General features: G+C 41.3%; 1 protein-coding gene across 1 annotated transcript; it reads right to left on the bottom strand.

Moving 5' to 3' along the window:
* Positions 1-412: 412 nt before the first annotated feature.
* Positions 413-17,244, bottom strand: LOC114634930 (zinc finger protein 136-like). The gene is made up of 4 exons (XM_028783552.1): positions 17,152-17,244; positions 5,254-5,380; positions 5,007-5,067; positions 413-2,821 (listed from the first exon to the last, which is right to left on the bottom strand). Exons 1-4 carry the CDS (start codon positions 17,152-17,154, stop codon positions 1,681-1,683), a joined length of 1,332 nt encoding a protein of 443 aa, XP_028639385.1. The 5' UTR covers positions 17,155-17,244; the 3' UTR covers positions 413-1,680.
* Positions 17,245-19,215: the final 1,971 nt, after the last annotated feature.

Here is a 19,215-nt window from a genome sequence, read left to right as displayed (position 1 = left end):
TTAATAAAATAAGACCCAACATAATTAGAGTCCTCACTTCTATAGCTGGTCCCACAGACATACCATATTTATAAGTACCTTCTGATGTCATTTTTTGTTTTTTCCTCTTTAGCAAGTGCTAAGCATCTTGATTTTTAAAATTTTAATTTAAAATATAATTTAGTTTAAAAAACCTTGTAAGTAAATAAAAACATCATACACCCAAATCAACTAGTTCTTTACCTTGAGATGTGATTCACACTTCCATTCTGAGTATCAGAGCCATTTATTACTCTGTTTGGACTGACCTGTATCCTCCCATGGGTTTTAATCAACAGACATAGCAATAATAAGGAAATTCAGGAATAGAACTTCCTTTCCTTGTGTCCTACCTTGATTTGTTATTGTTAGTAAAACACTGACCAAAATCAACTGGAGGGAAAAAGGATTTGTTTAATTATATTTTATATTATAGCCCAAAGAGAAGCCAGGGTAGAAGAATCTCAATGCAGGAACTTAGAACTTGGAAGTAGGATCTGAAGAAGAGACCATGGAGGAAGACTTGAATCTTGCCTTGCTCCTCATGGCTCACTCAGCCTGCTTTCTTATACAACACGGGGCCACCTACCCAGGAGTGGCACTACCCACAGTAGCCCTGTCCCATACATCATTAATCAAAAAAATGCCTCCATAGACTGGCCTACAGGTCAATCTAATGATGATTTCTCTTACCAGATAACTCTAGCTTGTGTAAAGTAGACAAAAAATAATCAGAACATCTCCATTGCTGAATGGTAGTCTCATTCCCCACTGGTCACGTGGATCTGTCACTCCAGTGACAGTAACGGTTTTTAGTTAAGTCAAGGGCACAAGGAACCCAGAGTAAATGGGTGTGGGGTTAGGTATGTGTGGGTGAGTGTCTTAGTTTCTAGTTCAAAGGAATGGGTGGGTGTTCCTCCTGGTGGAACCATAGTATCTACAGAACAGGAAAAAAACTTGGTAGTGAGTTATAGGGATGATCCCCACGCCCCTTGATTCCTAGACCCATAAAAGAAACAGTATTGTATGAGATGCCAATCTAGAGTTCATCCCTCATTCTGGAGAATTTTCTCCTAGCACTGTCAGCTAATACCAACTCATTTGTTGTTAATATATTTGCTTTAACTATATCTCAAAAGGCCATTCTACCATTCAAACAACCAAAATTCTTCAGAATGGTAGGAAACAGGGTAAAAAAAAATAATCTCTTGTTCCATTGCTTAAGCAAACGTCATAGAATTATGTCATGCCACCATTTATTTACAAGAGTTAAACTTAGAAATAAATAGTTCAAATATCTACTTTAGTAATAAACTAATCAGTGTAATATAATTTTAGGACACTTCCCTTCAGGTTATGTACTTTTTGGAGCATTCTACATAAATTACTTTGCATTGAGTCTTTTATAATGTACATTTATGGTTCTTTACTACCTGAGGAATTTCACATAATTTTAGAGCTATTTCTTACAGTCACCTTTCTGAGCAAGTTTTAATATTGGGTCCTTTCTTACTTTGTCCTTTATGTTTGTTAATTTAACAATATGACTAGTGGCAGCCCTCCTACCTTTCTATTGATACTTGTTTTCCTCCCTAAACATTGTAACTTTTTTTTTTTTTATAGAAAGGGGATGCAGTAAGAAGTCCTTTCCACATTTTATGTTTAGGAATTCTCTCTAGTATGGGTCTTCTCATGTATTCGAAGGGAACCACAACGAGTGAAGGCTTTCCCACACTGCTTACATATGTAGGGCTTCTCACCAGTGTGAATTTGCTCATGTCTCTGACAATCACCCAAAGCAGGAAAGGCTTTCCCACACTGCTTGCATGCATAGGGTCTTTCTCCACTGTGAATTCTTTCATGGCGTCGAAGGGAGCTATAACCACTAAAAGCTTTCCCACATTCCTTACAGTCATAGGGTTTTTCCCTAGTGTGAATCCTTTCATGGCGTTGAAGAGAACTTTGTATAGTGAAGGCTTTCCCACATTCCTTACATCTATAGGGCTTCTCTCCAGTGTGAATTCGCTCATGTATCCGGAAGGTACCAGAAGAGATGAAACCTTTTCCACACTGTTCACAGACATAGGGTTTCTCTCCACTGTGAATTCTTTCATGGTTTCGAAGGGAAGTACGAGTAGTGACAGCTTTATTACACAGGTTACAAACATAGAGCTTCTCTCCAGTGTGAGTCCGCTCATGTACTCGGCAGGTACTTGAAGAAATAAAACATTTGCCACAGTATTTGCATACATAGGGTTTCTCTCCACTGTGAATTCTTTCATGGCGTGGGAGTGAACTTTGACCAGTGAACGCCTTCCCACAGTACTTACACACAAAGGGTTTTTCTCCACTGTGAATCCTGTCATGACGGCGAAGGGAACCACGACTAGGGAAGGCTTTCCCACAGTGGTTACACATGTAGGGCTTCTCACCAGTGTGAGTTCTTTCATGTCTTCGAACCTTACTTGAAGAAGAAAAGGCTTTCCCACATTGATGACATTTATATGGTTTCTCCATGGTATGAGGATTTTCATGCTTCAGATAGCAGGCAGGATACATGAAGGCTTTCCCACATTCCCTAAATTTATAGAGACTATCTTCATATATCTCATATTCATATCCTTTATGTCCTGGTTGAACAGGAATATGCATATTTAGGGGTGGGAGACCAATAAGTATGTCTTCACACAGTTTTACTCCACAAGAGGTTTTCTTGTTCATAACAGTATCTGGAAACTCGCTTAAGATTTCTTCACACTGTCTACCTTCATTGGGTTTAAACAATAATTCCACCAGTCCACTTCTGTAAAAAGTAGAAGGCACAGTACTCAAATTTCATTTGTAAGTTACCAGTCAGGACAATATTTTACATGGCTAGAATTCTTTAACATAAATGTGCTAAATGTCCCACAAGATAGCTAGAGGACACATAATGTGAAGATAGGTATTCGTACAAATGTTACCACTTTTACCAAATAAAATATTCTGCAAATACTGAATGCCTATGCCATTATGTTTGTTTATTTACTTGTTTATTTTTCATGATTCATTTGTTCTGGAGAGTCTTGCTCCTTGCTGTGATGCTTAAGCTGGTCTTGAACTAACTGCTACCTACTGCTAGAACTGTAATTAGTCAGTGCCGAAGGTGACTGTCTATGACACCTACTGCTAGAACTGTAATTAGTCAGTACTGAAGGTGACTGTCTATGACACCTACTGCTAGAACTGTAATTGGTCAGTGCCGAAGGTGACTGTCTATGACACCTACTGCTAAAACTGTAATTAGTCAGTGCCGAAGGTGACTGTCTATGACACCTACTGCTAGAACTGTAATTAGTCAGTGCCGAAGGTGACTATCTATGACACACATTCTTTAAACAAAATACTTCTAAAAAAAAATCTTTCAGATTTTAAAATACTTGCATATATTCAGGATATTTTGAAGATGAAAACCAGTGGAAAGAAGACATTCCTTTAAGCTTTTAAATTATTATTACTGGGTAAATACAGGAGACTGTATAAAGGTCTTAGAGGAAAACTTTGTGGACTCAATACTTTCTTAATTTAAAAAAAAAATACACCTCATACTCAAGTCTCAAGATAATGTCATACATTTTCTACTTTTATTATTTATTTAATCTTTAAAAAAACAATATTTTTTTGTATTTTTAAAAAACTATAAATATTTGTTTTATTCTTAATTATGTGTGTGTATGTACATAAAGTATAGTACCTGTACATTGTCTAGAACTGGAATATAGATGTTTGTCAGATGTTCCAACATGGATACAGGGAACCAAACTCAGGATCTCTTCAAGAATGGTATTTGTGAGCTCAGACATCAGCCTACTACATTTCTTTATGTGTGTATGTGTGTGCGTGTGCGTGTGATGGGTGAGTACAGATGTGCCACTACCTCAATATAAATACCAGAGGACCACCTGCAAGAGTTGTTCTCCTGACTCATTACGCATGCTCTGGGATGGAACGGAGGTCATTAGGCTTAGGAAAGCACCTTTCCCTACTGAGCTATGCTCATCAGTCCTTACCGTGCGGGGTGTGGTAAGTGTGTGCATCTGCACTGTCTGCATGTGGAGGTCAAATGAGAATGCCAGAGACCTTCCTCTATAACTTTCCAGTCAACCTCCTGAGACAGGGATGTCTTACTGGATCTGGAACTCATGCTACCTTTCTCACCCTTCCAGCTTGGCTGAGAGCCAGAGAGCCCTAGGAATATTTCAGTCTCCCCTTTAAAAAACTGTGAGTGCTAGGGATCCCAGAACTCAAGTACTAACGTTCACACTGCACGTGTTCTTACCCCAACTCATTATCTGTCCAGCACATATCACTTGTTTGTTTGTTTATGTTCTTCGCAGGTCATTTTTTTTTAAATTTATGTATTCCCTTTACATACTGATCATTGCCCAGACTCCTGGTCCTCTCCTCCCACAGTCCCTCCCCCACCCCCTTCCCCTTTTCTGAGAGGGTAGAGGACTCCCTGGGTATCCTCCCACCCTGGCACTTCAAGTCTCTACATAGCCCATATCATTTTAGAATAATTTTGTACATGAAACAGATTTTGTGTATACTTAATGATCAGAAAATCACTGTACCATCTTGCTAGTATTATGAATTTTTATAAAATTATTTGAGATTAAATTATGTTGAAATTGGGTTTATTTTTAAATTTTCTACATTCTTTAAAAAAATTGTTTGTTTATTTATTTTATTTATTTTTATGTGTATAGGTGTTTTGCCTGCATGAATGTCTGTGTGACACTTGCATGCAGTGCCTGAGGAGGTTAAAAGAGGGTGTCCAATCTCCTGGGACTGGAGTAATAGATGGTGGATGAGACAGGGATTTCTAATCCTGGGAATCTAATCTTGGTCCCCTGAAAGAACAATGTTATTAACTACTGAGCCACCTATCTACCTTCCATTCCCAAATTCTTAAGCAACAGTCCTCTTATTTGGAAGGGACAAATTACCTTAGATTTCTCCTAGAATCTTCATCATCATCTTTACTCCTCTGGCCTTCCTCAATTTGTCCTAAAATGCAGAGCCAGAAAAAATTATTATGAAATCTATCAATACTAACTTCTGTAAATTCATAGTATAATACATATATGCCTGGAATATTTACCACATTTACCCTTTATATTCAAAATCACTAAACAGCATTGGCAAGCAATATAGCTCTCTCACTGTTAAGCAAGAAAATAGCCTTATCCCTACCTATAGCAATCAGGTTTCTGAAGGTTTCCTGCATCACATCTGTGTAGAGTTGCTTCTGGGATGGATCCAGCAAATCCCACTCCTCCAGGGTGAAGTTCACAGCCACATCCTCAAAGGTTAGACAGTCCTAAAGTACACCAATCAGGAAGAAGAATGAGGTCCATAGCACGGTTATGTAGGTGCTCTCGCCAAAGGTCATGACACTCCTTCACTAAGCACACCTCCTCTATCTCTTACACAGCAATTCCTGTATTGGATTGGAACTCTTTGTTAAATAGTAGGACAGGAATACCAATTATGCTGCTGAATCTTGCAGTCTAGCAAGACTTGGGGTTTTTCTGGTACACACGTTAACACCTCTCAAGACAGTCCTGCTACTTAGTGCATTCACAGCTAACACCCACCATCATGAGCTAACACCCATCATTAGAAATGACTCAATCCAAAGTTTGATTTTTGCTGATGTCTGTGTACTACTCTTGGGATGGATCTCAACAGACTGATAGCAAGAGGTGGGGACTTAAAATGTTCCCAGAGTTTCTGTACACAATACGTTAGTTGCTTAAGTCCTGCTTTCCTTTTAAATGCTTGAAAATTTCCAACATGATCACCAGAGGGAGACCACTTGATCATTCCCAAATTGCCATGTGAATGATGAGTCTTTATTGAACTGCTCTAAGAGTAATTATCACTTTTTGTCACTATTTGTTACAGTTCGATATATTTATTGTGGCTGCACTAAGAGTACTTCTGGAAGGTACTGGGTTTCTTATGAAGTAACCACAGGCATTCTGGAGAGTAATTTACTAAGCTAATAACAAACATTACCTTTTAAAAATAAATTGGAAAATGTCAAAGAACAATGAAATAAGAATGATGTCATAATTTTAGATGCAACACAATGAGTTCAAAATAGCATCCCCTCAAAAGTTACTTACTTTTTTTTATTCAAGTAACTGCAAATAGAAACCAGGCTGGGACAAATACCTGCCATCCCTTCCCCACAGAACAAGGAGATACCTATACCCTTGTCCCATTAAAGTGGGCCCAAACTGCCCTATCCAAGTGGCAGAGCCCCATCTTCCCTGGGGTGGGGTAGTAACCAGCCTGCTGCTTGTCAGCCCTGCTTTCCTGAGTGTCTCGGAGGGGAGATGCATTCAGAAAGGAGGAGGAAAACTTGGTGCTAGCAGTAGCAGCAACGGTGGGTATCTAAGAATGAACACTGGACAAAAAAAAAAAAAAAAAAACAAAAAACAACACAACTGTCCAAAGGTAGTTTCTGAACAGAAGAAAAAAATGGAACTAGAACCTTGGAGGTAGGGAGCAGGGAGGAAGTGGGCAAAAGAAGTGGGCAAAGCTAGTTCCTTCCTTAGTGCCCCATTGGAGGAATGAAAAGAGCCCAGTGTGGAACCAGGGGAAGTGAGTTAGAACCCCATCTGTCATAGGTGTAAAGAAATCAGAGAATAGGACCTTACCCTGGAGATAGTGGTAACTCACATCTGTCACCTCATTAGGTACCATGGGAGAGCAAAGTGGGTGGGGCTAACATCTATCCTACTTCTTGTAGTCCAAGGAGCTTACCTAACCTAGTAAAGGATCTAGGTAAGGTGAAAAGTGACTGAGACTCTCAGCTGGTGAGAGTGTCCCCTGCAGGACCACGCCGGTACTGCAAGGTCAGCCAATGGAGTCTGTCAGAATAAGATGGGGTTGGGACCCCTTAAGGCCACAGAATACTTCCAGGACCCTCCACAGTAGCAGTTCTCAACCTGTGAGTTATACATCAGATTTTCTACATAATCAAATGTTTACATTAAGGTTCATAACAATAGAAAAAGTGTAGTCATGAAGTAGCAATAAAAATAATTTTATGGTTGGAAGTCAACAAAACATGAGGAACTCTATTAAAGGGTTGCAGTATTAGGAAAGTTGAGAACCACTGTATTATGGGATCTTCCTTTCTGCTAAGTGAAAGGTCAAAAAGACAGAAAAAGAAGGATATATCCCTTGAATGAACAGCTTTAACAAATCTGGAACTTGGAGTAAGCTTAAGACGGTAGCTACAGTCAAACAAAGTTCACTGAATTGTCAGTGTGCCATAGCTAGTATCCATCCTGAGAAGAGACCTATCAATAGAGTCTTTCTCTAGAGATCAGCCAATCCATTGTAAACTCATCTCAGTACTGGCGTACATCCATCCACAATGACTGTGTGGAACCACATGGAACACTTTGGGGTACTATCTCTGACACAAACATCCTGAGAAGTTAATTCTGCATGGAGCATGGGTTATTAACAAGGTGATCCTGCCCTCTGTCACATGGAACAATACCAGATGTATGCTGCTTTTCAAGGCATTGGGGACAGACCTAGAGACTTACCAGGATTGGGGTGAAAAAAAGTAATCCAGCATACAATTAGGTGCTTCAATTGCTCCTTGTAGTGTTCCAGCAACCCACTACGGTTTGGATTCTTCCCACCATTTCTTGGCAATAGTCAAAAAAAAGTCCAGAGCAATCATTACTTTGATCTGTCTTAGGTTCCCCTTCTGGGGTAGGTAGATGTGTGTATGTATGTTGCATCTCTACAGGAAAAGTCTCTATACAACAATAGCATAATCCTGTCTGACATGAGAGATGAGTTTAATATAAAAAAAAGGGGAGGCTGTCTTCTTATGCGGAAGACATGTTCTAGGACATGCCTCATTGTCTGAGAGAGACTCATAAAACATGAAGTTACATTAAAAAATGCTCAATGTCAAGGATAATCAGTACAAATAACATACAATCATAAATTATGCATGCTATTATACTTAATGCTAGAGAATAAACTAGATTATCTGGAATGTTGTTAAATCACACAATAAATACACATCTACAAAAATACAAAATTTCTTGCTAAATTTGACTTTACCCATAGTTGAAAAATCACCTACATTTTCCCATTGTGTAAAAACAAAATATGCACCTACAAAATAATATTATGAACATCACCAAATAAATACAAAAAAAGCAACAAAATAAACAAAATGAATACCGAACAATTCCAATTAACAATTCCAAATAAAGAAGCCAATTCTAACAAGCAGAGAAAGGACAGAGTGGGCTGACTTTATTACAAATTACAATACCAACTAAATACTTGGACAAAGAGACCACTATGTTTAAAACAATATTAACTGCACTATTATCTCATTCAAAATTCAAAGGAGATAAAACCAAATGAAATGTCACTTAGTGATAAACAACTTATAAAACTGTTAAAAAAGGAAAAACAGGAATGAGAGAAGAAAAGGAGAAACCTCTATGTAAGGAGCTGGAAAAATTAAAGCGAGCCTCTGGAAGCAGCCAGGGCCTATTGTTCACCAATAGTGTGACCACACGAGAATAAACATGCTGTCATTCAAAGTGACTGCTAACAAATTCCTTAGTCTAAGGATTCCTTGGGTTAGCAAAATGGTTCAGCAGATAGAAGTGTTTGCTATGAAAAACTGGTGATCTGGCTTTAATCTCTGTACCTGTACAGAAAGGTGGGAGGGGAGAACCGCCTCCATAAATGTCTACCCTGTGACTCCTTTACTTCCTCAGACCTATTACACTTTGGATGGGAGAAAGAACTGAGGCACTCTGCTGCACTTGCTGGACTTGACTTACTATAGAGATCAAGTTGTCCTCAACCTCATGGCAACATCCCTGCCGCAGTGGCTTCCTGAACGCACGGTTTTCAAGTATGTATCCACATACTGAACTGAAAAATCAACATTTTATACTCAAATCACAAAAGAAATTTAAAGTAGTTTTATAAACTTTTATAGAGATACAATTCTGCAAGGAAAACAAAAAGTGAGATCAGAGAAACTGCCTGTTTCAGTTTCCGTTCACAAGGATGAACCCACCACCTCTGTGCTTAGACACCATGGTCAGTATGTAGGTACAGGTCAAGGTGCTTCACTTCTAGTAAATCAGGAAATCCTGAGCATCTAGGAAATGTCACTGAAAACTTCCACTTTGCACTGTTTTCAGTGTTAACAGTTTCTTTCCTGTACAAATTCAAAGTGGTGGCCAAACACCTACAGTTAGCTGAGGATCTTCAATTGTGCTGATATTCTATGCCATCAGTGTCATTAACAGATTTTCCAACACCAGTAGGATGTCCTACAATTGAACTCTGGTACCTACACTTGGCACAGTCCTGAGAAGTTCCAGCCAGTAAGATGGCTTGGCAGGTCTAAAGGAGCTTGCCACCAAACCTAAAGACCTAAGCTAGACCCCTAGAACCCATGAAATGGAAGAAGAGAACACACACACACACACACACACACACACACACACACACGGACAGAGAGAAAGAGGGGTGGGGAGATGGGAGAAGGACAGGAAGAGGGAGAGGGATTGAGATTAATGTTAAGGATAGGGTAGCAAGGTAGCAAGAGAGATGGCTCAGTAGTTAAAAACATTGTACTCTTGAAGAGGACTGGGTTTTGGTTCTTAGCACCCACACGGGGGCCTAAAACTATCCATAACTCCAGTTCCAGGACATCTGATGCCTTTTTCTGGCCACTGTGGGCAATGGCCACACGTGAGATATATACACACATATACGCATACAAACACTTATACACATAAATGAATCTTTAAAACAATAAATCCTGACAGTTTTAAGGCCCACTCCCACTCTACTATCTCACTGCAGTCACCACCCCAAGGATCTGAATACTTTGTCACTTCTCTCCATCCTAAAGTGACAGAAGGTTAGCACTCTAAATGTTTGACTAGCATGAGTCAAATGCTGCCTGCAAGGAGAAAAGACACATGCACGCTTTTAAGCCCTGTACACAAGAAACAGAGGGAGGCAGACTGCTGAGTTCCAGATGAGCTCGGTCTATATAGTAAGTTACAAGCTTGCTAGCCAAGAATACATAGTGAAACCCTGTCTCCAGAAAAAAATAATTTAAAGATATATTTTTTTTAAAAAGGAAAAAATTCAAAAGCATTCCTACTATTCAGCAGAGTCAAAGGTCATCTGTCCTAGGCAGTATCTTGCACATTGTCCAACTTTTAAGATTATACCAAAATACACTGTGAAAATGATAAATCCTTTTCTTGAGGTAATTTTCCCTCAAACTGCCCAATACAGACATTCTTACAAGGTACAAATTATATACTCTGACTATAGCACATGCTTGCTACTTGCCAAGTGGCATACAGAAATAGTTGAAGTTGATGAGTCTTTCCCACGCACATAGTCCTGGTAAACAGCAGTCGCAGACCTTCTATCTCACAATACTTTCTATACTTGAGAAACACTTTCCCCCCTTACACTTAGATGATGTTATTTCCAGGCCTGTTCCTTTAAATCTATGACCAACTCAGACATAATCTTGACAAACGCCCATTTGTCACAAGCTAGAGAGTTGGTTCAGTGGTTAAGGGCACTGGCTGCTTTTCCAGAGGAACTGAGTTTGACTCCCAGCACCCATAGACAGTTCATAGCCTCTGTAACTCCAATCCCTGAAGAAGGGGGAATCTTCTGGTCTCTGTGGTCACCAGGAATACATGTAGTACACATACATATAAAATAAATAAAATTTTAAAAAGAAAAAAAAATCCAAATGCCTACAAGTCCCAAAAATGTATGGCTGAATGAAATAGTGAAAAACTACTAAACAACTTTTGAATGTTGTTCTTCCTCCAACAACCTGCCGTCTCTGACCCTTTCAGTAAAAATCAACACACAATCTTTCCAACCCCAAAGAACAGGATGACCTCAGGTCAAAGTCCCTCCCCTTTTGCCTTCTTTCTCTACCCTAGTTTATTTGTGGTAGAATATAAGCATTAAGCCCCTTTCTGCCTAATTACTGGAATGCATGAAGGCCTTAAAGAGTTTGGGCTTATCACTACTGCAATACTTCTCACAGTCTAGTCTTCCTCCTATTAGTATGTAATCTTCAAATCACCATCAATGAACGACCCGTCAAAGGACAATAACAATGTCAGAGAGAAGCACACATTTACTCAAACAGTTACACGTGGATTCTTTCTAATGAGTTCGGCAGTGTGAGGAAGCGCCTGGATACATGATTTCCATCACTAGGCTGCAGCGGCAGCAAGGTTGAGACTTCAGATGAGCCATGAATTTGAAAGGTTCCCAGGAAAACTGCTGCAGAAAACAGGGCCGGGAACCCAACACCACAGCAGCTCCAGTCCACAGTCCCACGTAAGGGCGAAAGCTCCCACAGGACCCTCTGGCGGGTACTACAACGTGAAGGGATCTAAAACAGCGAGGGCGGAGCTGCCGACAGGAAACCGGGTGACAGAACGGTGGAGTCTCACAACTCAGGAGCAGGATTGAGAGCCCCAACACTCCTCCAACCTCGGTGTCTGCCTCAGATCGTTAACTTACCGGAGGCCCGCCCACCTCACACACCCTGCTCATGCTCACCATGTCTGTGCTCGGAACCTCCTGCGGCAGCACACCCGATCCTGGGGCCAAAGGTCTCCAGGCCACCGTGGCTGAGCCCCCTAGACTTCCTCAGCTGACAAGACCGCTGCACTAGTACAGCTATGCCAGGAAGAAAGATGGCGGGCAAAGGACTTCCGCCCCGCCCACTCATGCTCCTGAACTGACAGTTCCCACATCCTTAGACGCATCTTATTATACCTGCTTTCTAGGCTTCTAGTTAGCTTGAGGCCTGCTTCTGGTTGACCACAAGAACTAAACGGCTGGACTCTATTGCTGAAAATAACACACCCTTTGGTTGCAGGAAACAGAAAAATCAAGCCAGATCCTTGCATAGAGAAAGTCATCAAGTGTCCTAGCTAGCTTTGATTCCTATAATCCACATATCAATCTGCCAGTCAAAATGTACCCATTGGTATAATAGTGGCATGGAGGTTGTGGTAGTAACAAACAATTTTCTGATTGTATTTGAGGTCCTCTCTCCAGAAGGGAACTCAAAAGCCCTTAGATGGAGAGGTCATAGGCTCTACTGCTGTTTTGCTATATAGACATAGTGTCAAGCTGTCTTATAAATATTTATGTTTATACTCAGATTCGTGCTGCTGTCAAGATTAGTGATGGCCAAAGAAGCTTCTATGTGCAGTGTGGGGGATGTTTAATACAGAAATTCATAAATGGTTCAAGTCCTGAGTACCTCTTAAATACTTGCCCCTGTCACCCCATCCAAGGCATGGAGAACATCATAAATGAAGAAAAGAAAAAATACAAGCATTGGAGGCTGGGAAGCACTCTGTGAGTGCTGTGCTCTGGACATGACAGAGCTATTGAGCTTGTGGACTCTAAGCCGCTATAGTTACCTGCACAATGGGGCTCCCAGCATCCCACTGTTAGCCCCCTTCCCCATGTTTCCTGAGGACCTATTAGAAGTTAAAGGCTTGCTGGAGAAGAGTCATTGTCTTCAGAGATGTAGCCACTGATAAACTGGCCATGCTTCAGTAAATAACTCTCACCCATGTTCATTCAGGTAGACATAATTAAGGCCATAAGGTCACAAACAAACACAAACAAAACAGTGAAAAGCAGGAGGGGAACTAGCTGGGACCAGGGTTCAGCAGAAGCAGGACGGGGATAACTGAGTATAACGGTGGGTTGAAAAGATCAAAGTATATGTCTACAAAATTGTGTTTAAAAAAAAAAAAGGAGAAGTGCAGAAGTGACCAGTGTCTGAAGGAGGTATGTCTCCAGACCTGCAGGGGAAGACCAAAACAGTGGCAACTAGTTAGCCTAAGGTACACTATTTTCCCTACACATACACATGAGAAACTTTAATTTGCTGACTAGTCACAAGAAGATATTTACAACAATATATAATAGCAATCTATGCTAAGCCACAGTGCACTACCCTACCTTTCTTCTTGGGCGGATGTGAAGTCACACAGCTGCTATCTGTGTGATGAGATTCTATGAGGTGGATGACGCATCAGCATGGCTGTGTATCCCATGATGCTACTCAGACCTACCCACAATTTAAAAGTTACAAATACTTACCTCTAGAAAAATTCATTTAATGTTTTCAGACACCAGTTGTACTGAAACTACAGAATCCATACTGCAAGTAAGAAGTAGTTTGACCAGAAGATACTGGCCATGCTCAAAGTACACAAAACTTGGGTAGAGTTGTCTAAAACCCTCTGGGAGATGAAGCAAATACTTTAGTTGCCATGTATTGAGCAAGTGTCCTTGTGACTGCTACAGAGCTATGCTGCATGATGGTGAGATATCTCTAAGGTCTCCTTCCATCAGCTCCCATGCACTTTACTGTTGAAGACTGCAGCAGCCTCATCCACAACTGCCCTGGGCTTTGTCCTGGTTGGGGTCTGTGCTAGCACTGCTCCTACCATACCATACAATTTTGCCTTGCTTTAGGAGTGCTGGAGAGATTTCTCAGAATATATAAGGAAAAAAAATCTACGCTTCTCCCCAGCTTTTATACTCTGGACCCGGAGTGTTAGAACCATACATTGAGATTGGTTTGTGTCGTCTCATCAGGAGACAAGGGGAACACTGACTTATTCAAGCACAACGGGGAAAACAGATTTACGGTGGCCTTAGTCAGCCTCAAGGGGTACCCTGATCCCCCTTTCCCACATTAAATTCCATATCAAGGGAATGGCATGGTGATACAGTCCTATAACCTTAACACTTAGGAGGCTGAGGCAGGCTTGGGCTATATAATGAGATTCTATCTTAAAGCAAACAAAAACATCACCATAAACAAGATAAACAAACTAAGCCATGCTTTTACAAGTTTGGGGAAGAGAGCTTTGAAGATCTGCATACTGCCTTCCAGGTCATTTCCCACATCTCTCATGGATAGCACCAGGCTTCCTTCTAGCTCATTCTACTAGATAAGGTGGCTTGGACACTACTTGCTATTCTCCTCAAAGTATACTTTATTATATTTATAATGGTTAGGCTGGACACTTTCTACATCTTTTTATTCAACTTGCCCTTTGATTATAGTAACAGCTTTTATGCCCTTTCTCTTCTCTTGCATTTCCTTAGAAGCCAGTTGTCAGGTCCCAAAGAAACCTGGGAAAATCTCATTGAGTACTTGAGGTTCTTCCCGCACTTCTCACTCCAGCCCAGGGGCTGTTGGCCTTCACTTCCCTTTCCCCAGCTTCTGACCCTATACAAACCTTTGGCAATGTGCTCTCTTGGCCACTTGGCTACTAGCTGGCTGGCCCTTGGCCTCTTTGCCCTCTTGGTCTCATCTCTTCGTCTCCTGCTCAGCTCCCAACCCTGCACCTAATGGCCAGATTCAGTCTGGAGCTGTCCGGATCCATCTGGCTAAACTCTCATTTCTACAATAAAACCCTTCTTCTCAACCATACCTTGGAGCACTTGCGTCTTCATTTTCATTTACCAGTAAGGGAAGCCATGCAGCCAACAAACACTGTAGCTGAGAGACCTTTTATCCCAAATATAACAGTTCATCACTCTGAAGGTCTGTTCTCTATACTGTCCCTGGACACAGAAAGAACTCAGCTTTTTAGTCACTTCGTAGTGAGAATGGCAATTTCCCATTACTAATCAAACATCATTACTTCTTATCAAAAATTTCATCAGTATAACTTCACTGTCCATTTTTTTCTGTTTAAGGGAACTGTGTTGGTTAGCTTTGATTGTCAATCTTAAAAAACCTGTAATTACCCAGGAACCAAGTCTTAATGTGGGACTATCCATATTGGGTTGGTCTGTGGCCGTATCTGTGAGAGAATGTCTTGGTTGTGTTGACTGATATGAGAAAACCCAGCCTAAAAGTGGGTGACGTTACTCAGAGTTCTTTTCTGAAGGAACAGACTGTAACCTGGACTTGTGAAGCAAATAAACCATTCTTTCAAGTTACCTTTTTTTTTTTTTAAGACAGAGTCTTGCTATGTATGGAATAATCTGGAACTTGCTGTACAGATGTTGGATATGATAACAGATATGATGATACTCTCCCTTATTTACATACTCAATGTGCACAGAGAAGAAAAAAAACAACTTTTTTTTTTTTTTTTGAGATAGTGACAGTCTATATAGACCGGGCTGACCTTAAATGTGAAGAGAGCCACTTGTCTCTGACTCCCAAAACCTATGATTAAAGGTATGCGCCACCTCTCCCGGGCTGAAAGGATGAGACTCCAACTTCTGTACTATCACCTGTCATTTATTCTCCTTAACTTCCTTAATTTTACAAATGGACAACTGACTTGTATCACCCTGTTGACAGTACTAAACGTCCCACTTTGTCCTTACTTATGACACATGGGAACTCCATCATAAATTCCTAGGCAGAAATGGAACTGTGGCTCTGGGGTATCTTTCTTTCAGTTATATAATGGGTCATACCCATGGCTCCCACTGTAGGGTATCCTTGCCCACATGCAAACTGGGCAGCTTTGATAGTGTCTGTTGATCTACCAGCTGAACTCCGGCTATGGTTATTTATTTACTTATTTATTTGTTTATTTATTATTTATTGAGATTGGGTCTTATTATATAACCCAGGCTAGCCTCAAACTTGTGATGTTCTCTCCTCCCAGGAAAGATTACAAGCTATGCCACCTTGCTCTGCTTGGTTGTGGTTTAGGAATTAACTTCCAGATGGCTGGGGACATTAGACATTTGTACATGGGTATTAAAAAAAATTGGCAGAGTTTTGTGGCATAGAGCTTTATTCTCAGAACCCCAGAAGCAAAGGCAGATAAATCTCTATGAATTCTAGGCCTGCCTGGTCTTCACAGGAAGTTCCAGGCAGGCAAATGAGACTCTGTCTTAACCTCAACCCCATGTGACATCATAGTTTTTGTATTAGCTGTCCCCCAGACATCCTGCAAAGTTTTTATCCCATTCACGTTCAAAAAACATTTTTTTGTTTTGCATATGGTGCTAGTATTGCATCTAGTTCAAGCAAACACTCTCTGACACTACAGTCCATCTCAGCTCCTCTTTTTATTTTATTTTAAAATAGGCTCTAAGTTGCCCATACTGGTGACTGCAGAATTCATTCTGCAGCCTAGATGGGCCTTGACCTTGCCATCCTCCTTCAGTCTCTTGATTAGCCGGAATTTCAGGCCTGAACTCCCTAGGTCTGGCCTTGAAACACAGAAATCCACTTGCCTCAGTCTTCTGAATACTAAGATTAAAGACATGGGCCACCACATCAGGCAAAACCAGGCATTTTTTTATGGTAATTGGTTAGCAAAAATCTAGTAGATATGGTTCCCATTATTTTACTCAATTTTCTTTTACTCCAGTAAAAGTAAAACAACAAATCACCATAGAAGAGAGTTATAATGTATTATAATGCACCAGGACATCTGGCTGGATATGGGGTTTCTTTATCTATTTCCAAGTTAACTAATTTGAAAACACTGAATGTCTACATCACTTTGGTTTGTTCTGGTTTGGTTTTTGAGACACTGTTGCAGCTAGCTCTGGTTGGCCCAGAACGTGGGATACAATCCAAACTGGTCTTTGATTCGTTATCATCTCGCATGGGCTGCTGTTGTGGGCATGTGCTAACATGCTCAACTATATATACTTTTCAGGAGCACAGGATTCTGCCAGAGTTGGGGTTGGCCGCCCGGGTCCCACAACCTAGAGAGCAGAGAAACCATGAGTCCCGCAGCACCCAAAGCAAGGTGGGATGTAAGACTAAGGCATCTACCCGGGGAAGACTCGGCGCCTCCTACACTTGCCTCGACATTCACCTCGTCTGCTCCCTTGTTTCAAGAGGGTTCCTGAGGTCGGCTGTCACTGAGCCAAAGAGGCTGGACCTTACGCGCGGCGCTCTCAGCTGACCAGACCGTGCCAGGAAGAAAGATGGCGGGCGAGGCACATCCGCTGTCTGCCTGCGTTCCTAATGGGACAGCTGGCCGCAAGGACACTTACCATGTCTGAGCCCAAGGCTTCCTGAGGCCCGTAGGAATGGTCCTGGTGTTGGCAGCCACACAGCACGGACCCTGAACGGCTGCCTGTGACTCCCTCAGCTGACAGGACAGTATCATCACAAAGGCCAGGCAAGTAGAAGATATGGCCGGCGAGGAACTTCCGCTCCACCAATCGGCGCTTCTGATTGGATAGCTCGTGCGGTACTCCGAGGTGCTAATTGGATAAGCGATCAGAGCCCACCCTACCCCCCTTACCATAGCGTGGTGGTAAATTTTAATAAGTGGGGCATAAATGCCATGTTGCAGCCAAAGCTCTCAGAGCCCAGGCAAAAATCCGCTCATCTTGATAACTGCATTTAAACAGAATTTAGACTTGGTTTTTCCAAAGAAAGGCTTTCTCGCTTCCCTCTGGAAATTAAGTCCAGAGTCTGCTTATTTAAAGTCAGATTTAGTGTACCACGGACACAACCTTAGAGAAAGGGTTCCTAGGCCCGCTGCGGAGAAAAGGGGATGCCCAGCCAGGGCAGGCCCACTGGAAAAGAAGAGGTCTAATGTCATATATGAGAAACTTGACACCATAGAGAAACTTTGCACCATAGCAAAAGCTTTCCCCTACCTTTTCACTCAGTCCATACATTTTTCAACCAAGAAAAGAAAAATATACCAAGAGAAACAGTTATTCTGTGTATTTCAATGTATATTGAAATGTGCAGTTACATAGTAGCAATCATAAGGTTCTCTGGGGGTGCAGGAGCCAGTTTGTTTGCTCTGCCAATTAAAACAATTTTATTAGAATTTTAAAGAAAAATCCCAGGGAAGCAAAGCTGTAAGTCACTGCAGGTGCTGGAACAGGACAGGAGGAGAAGGACATAGCCATGCCATTTGAGTTACATCTACCTGGAGGTCAGCCACGCAGAGATGTGCAGTCACATGGCAGGGAGGGAACCTTAATGGAAAAGTAAGAAAGCCCAAAGCTAGAGATTAGGAGTAAGAGTGATCCCAGATAGGCAGAGAGATAAAAAAAATAAAAATAAAAAATGGGAGAGGGGGCACAAGTAGATAATAAAGATGACAAACTTACAAAGGTTTTAAAGGCCTACTGTGCTTTTATTTCTGTCAATAGGGGCCACTGTCTGAGAACAGGTACTATACATTCAGCACCATGGAATAGAAGTATGGGCCTATCAGTTTTCCTGTCTTTGTTCAAACTGAACATCTCTAAGTTAGAAAAGACTCTTCAAAGCTTCCAGATCCCTGACTCCTGCTTTGCAGAGGGTCTTTCTGTATGTTCCCAAACCTCTTCTTCTATATCTGTTTCCTTACTACTAGTAAGAGCCTTTGCAGTTCATTCTGCCTGCAGTGTCTGAGATTTCCCCTGCTGCTACTTGTTTCACTGAGAATTTTCTTTACTTTTAATTCTTTAACTGGCAGAGAAAACAAACCCTATCAAGATGGTAACAAACACATACTTAGGTTATGATCAGTATCTGAAATAAAAAATAAAAAGTTATGTCTTTCTCAGATCATGAGTCAGAAAGGTGGGCTGAACCAGGTGAACCTCAGAGAGGCTGGTATGATCTGCACTAGAGAGCAGGAGGAATTCTGATGAGGAAAAATATAGCCTTTTCTGTTTGTTTGCTGTCACCATTGAAACACCAAGAGGGTAGTAGGTGGTGTTCTTAGGGCCTCATGCTCAAGGGAAAGTCTTGCCTACAGCAAGCAGACAAGGAGAATTTGACAGCAGTAAGAGCATAGCTGAACTAAAGAACAGTAGAAGAGGACAGAGCCAGGTTCACTAGTGGTTCTGAGGGAACCACAGTGAGAAGAACCTTTTGTCCCACCCTGACACGCATCATTTCCCAGAGATAGGTTCAGGTATTTAGCTTTCAGAGAGCATTTGGTTTAGCTGTCCTTTCCACACTGCCATGTTGCTGCTTGCATCTCACTGAAATGGGTTCTAAACTTTAAGCCCCTTTCCATGCTGGGGGTCTGTCCTGATGATCAAATTGTAAAACTGGACACAACCAAGAGAACCAGTGTTTGAAGATGGCAGGAAAGTGCAATG

Source organism: Grammomys surdaster, unplaced genomic scaffold, assembly GCF_004785775.1.
Source record: "Grammomys surdaster isolate TR1022 unplaced genomic scaffold, NIH_TR_1.0 1149, whole genome shotgun sequence".
NCBI classification, from domain to species: Eukaryota; Metazoa; Chordata; class Mammalia; order Rodentia; family Muridae; genus Grammomys; species Grammomys surdaster.
The sequence above is the reverse complement of the archived record's forward strand: the minus strand, read 5'-3'. Positions and strand labels throughout refer to the sequence as shown.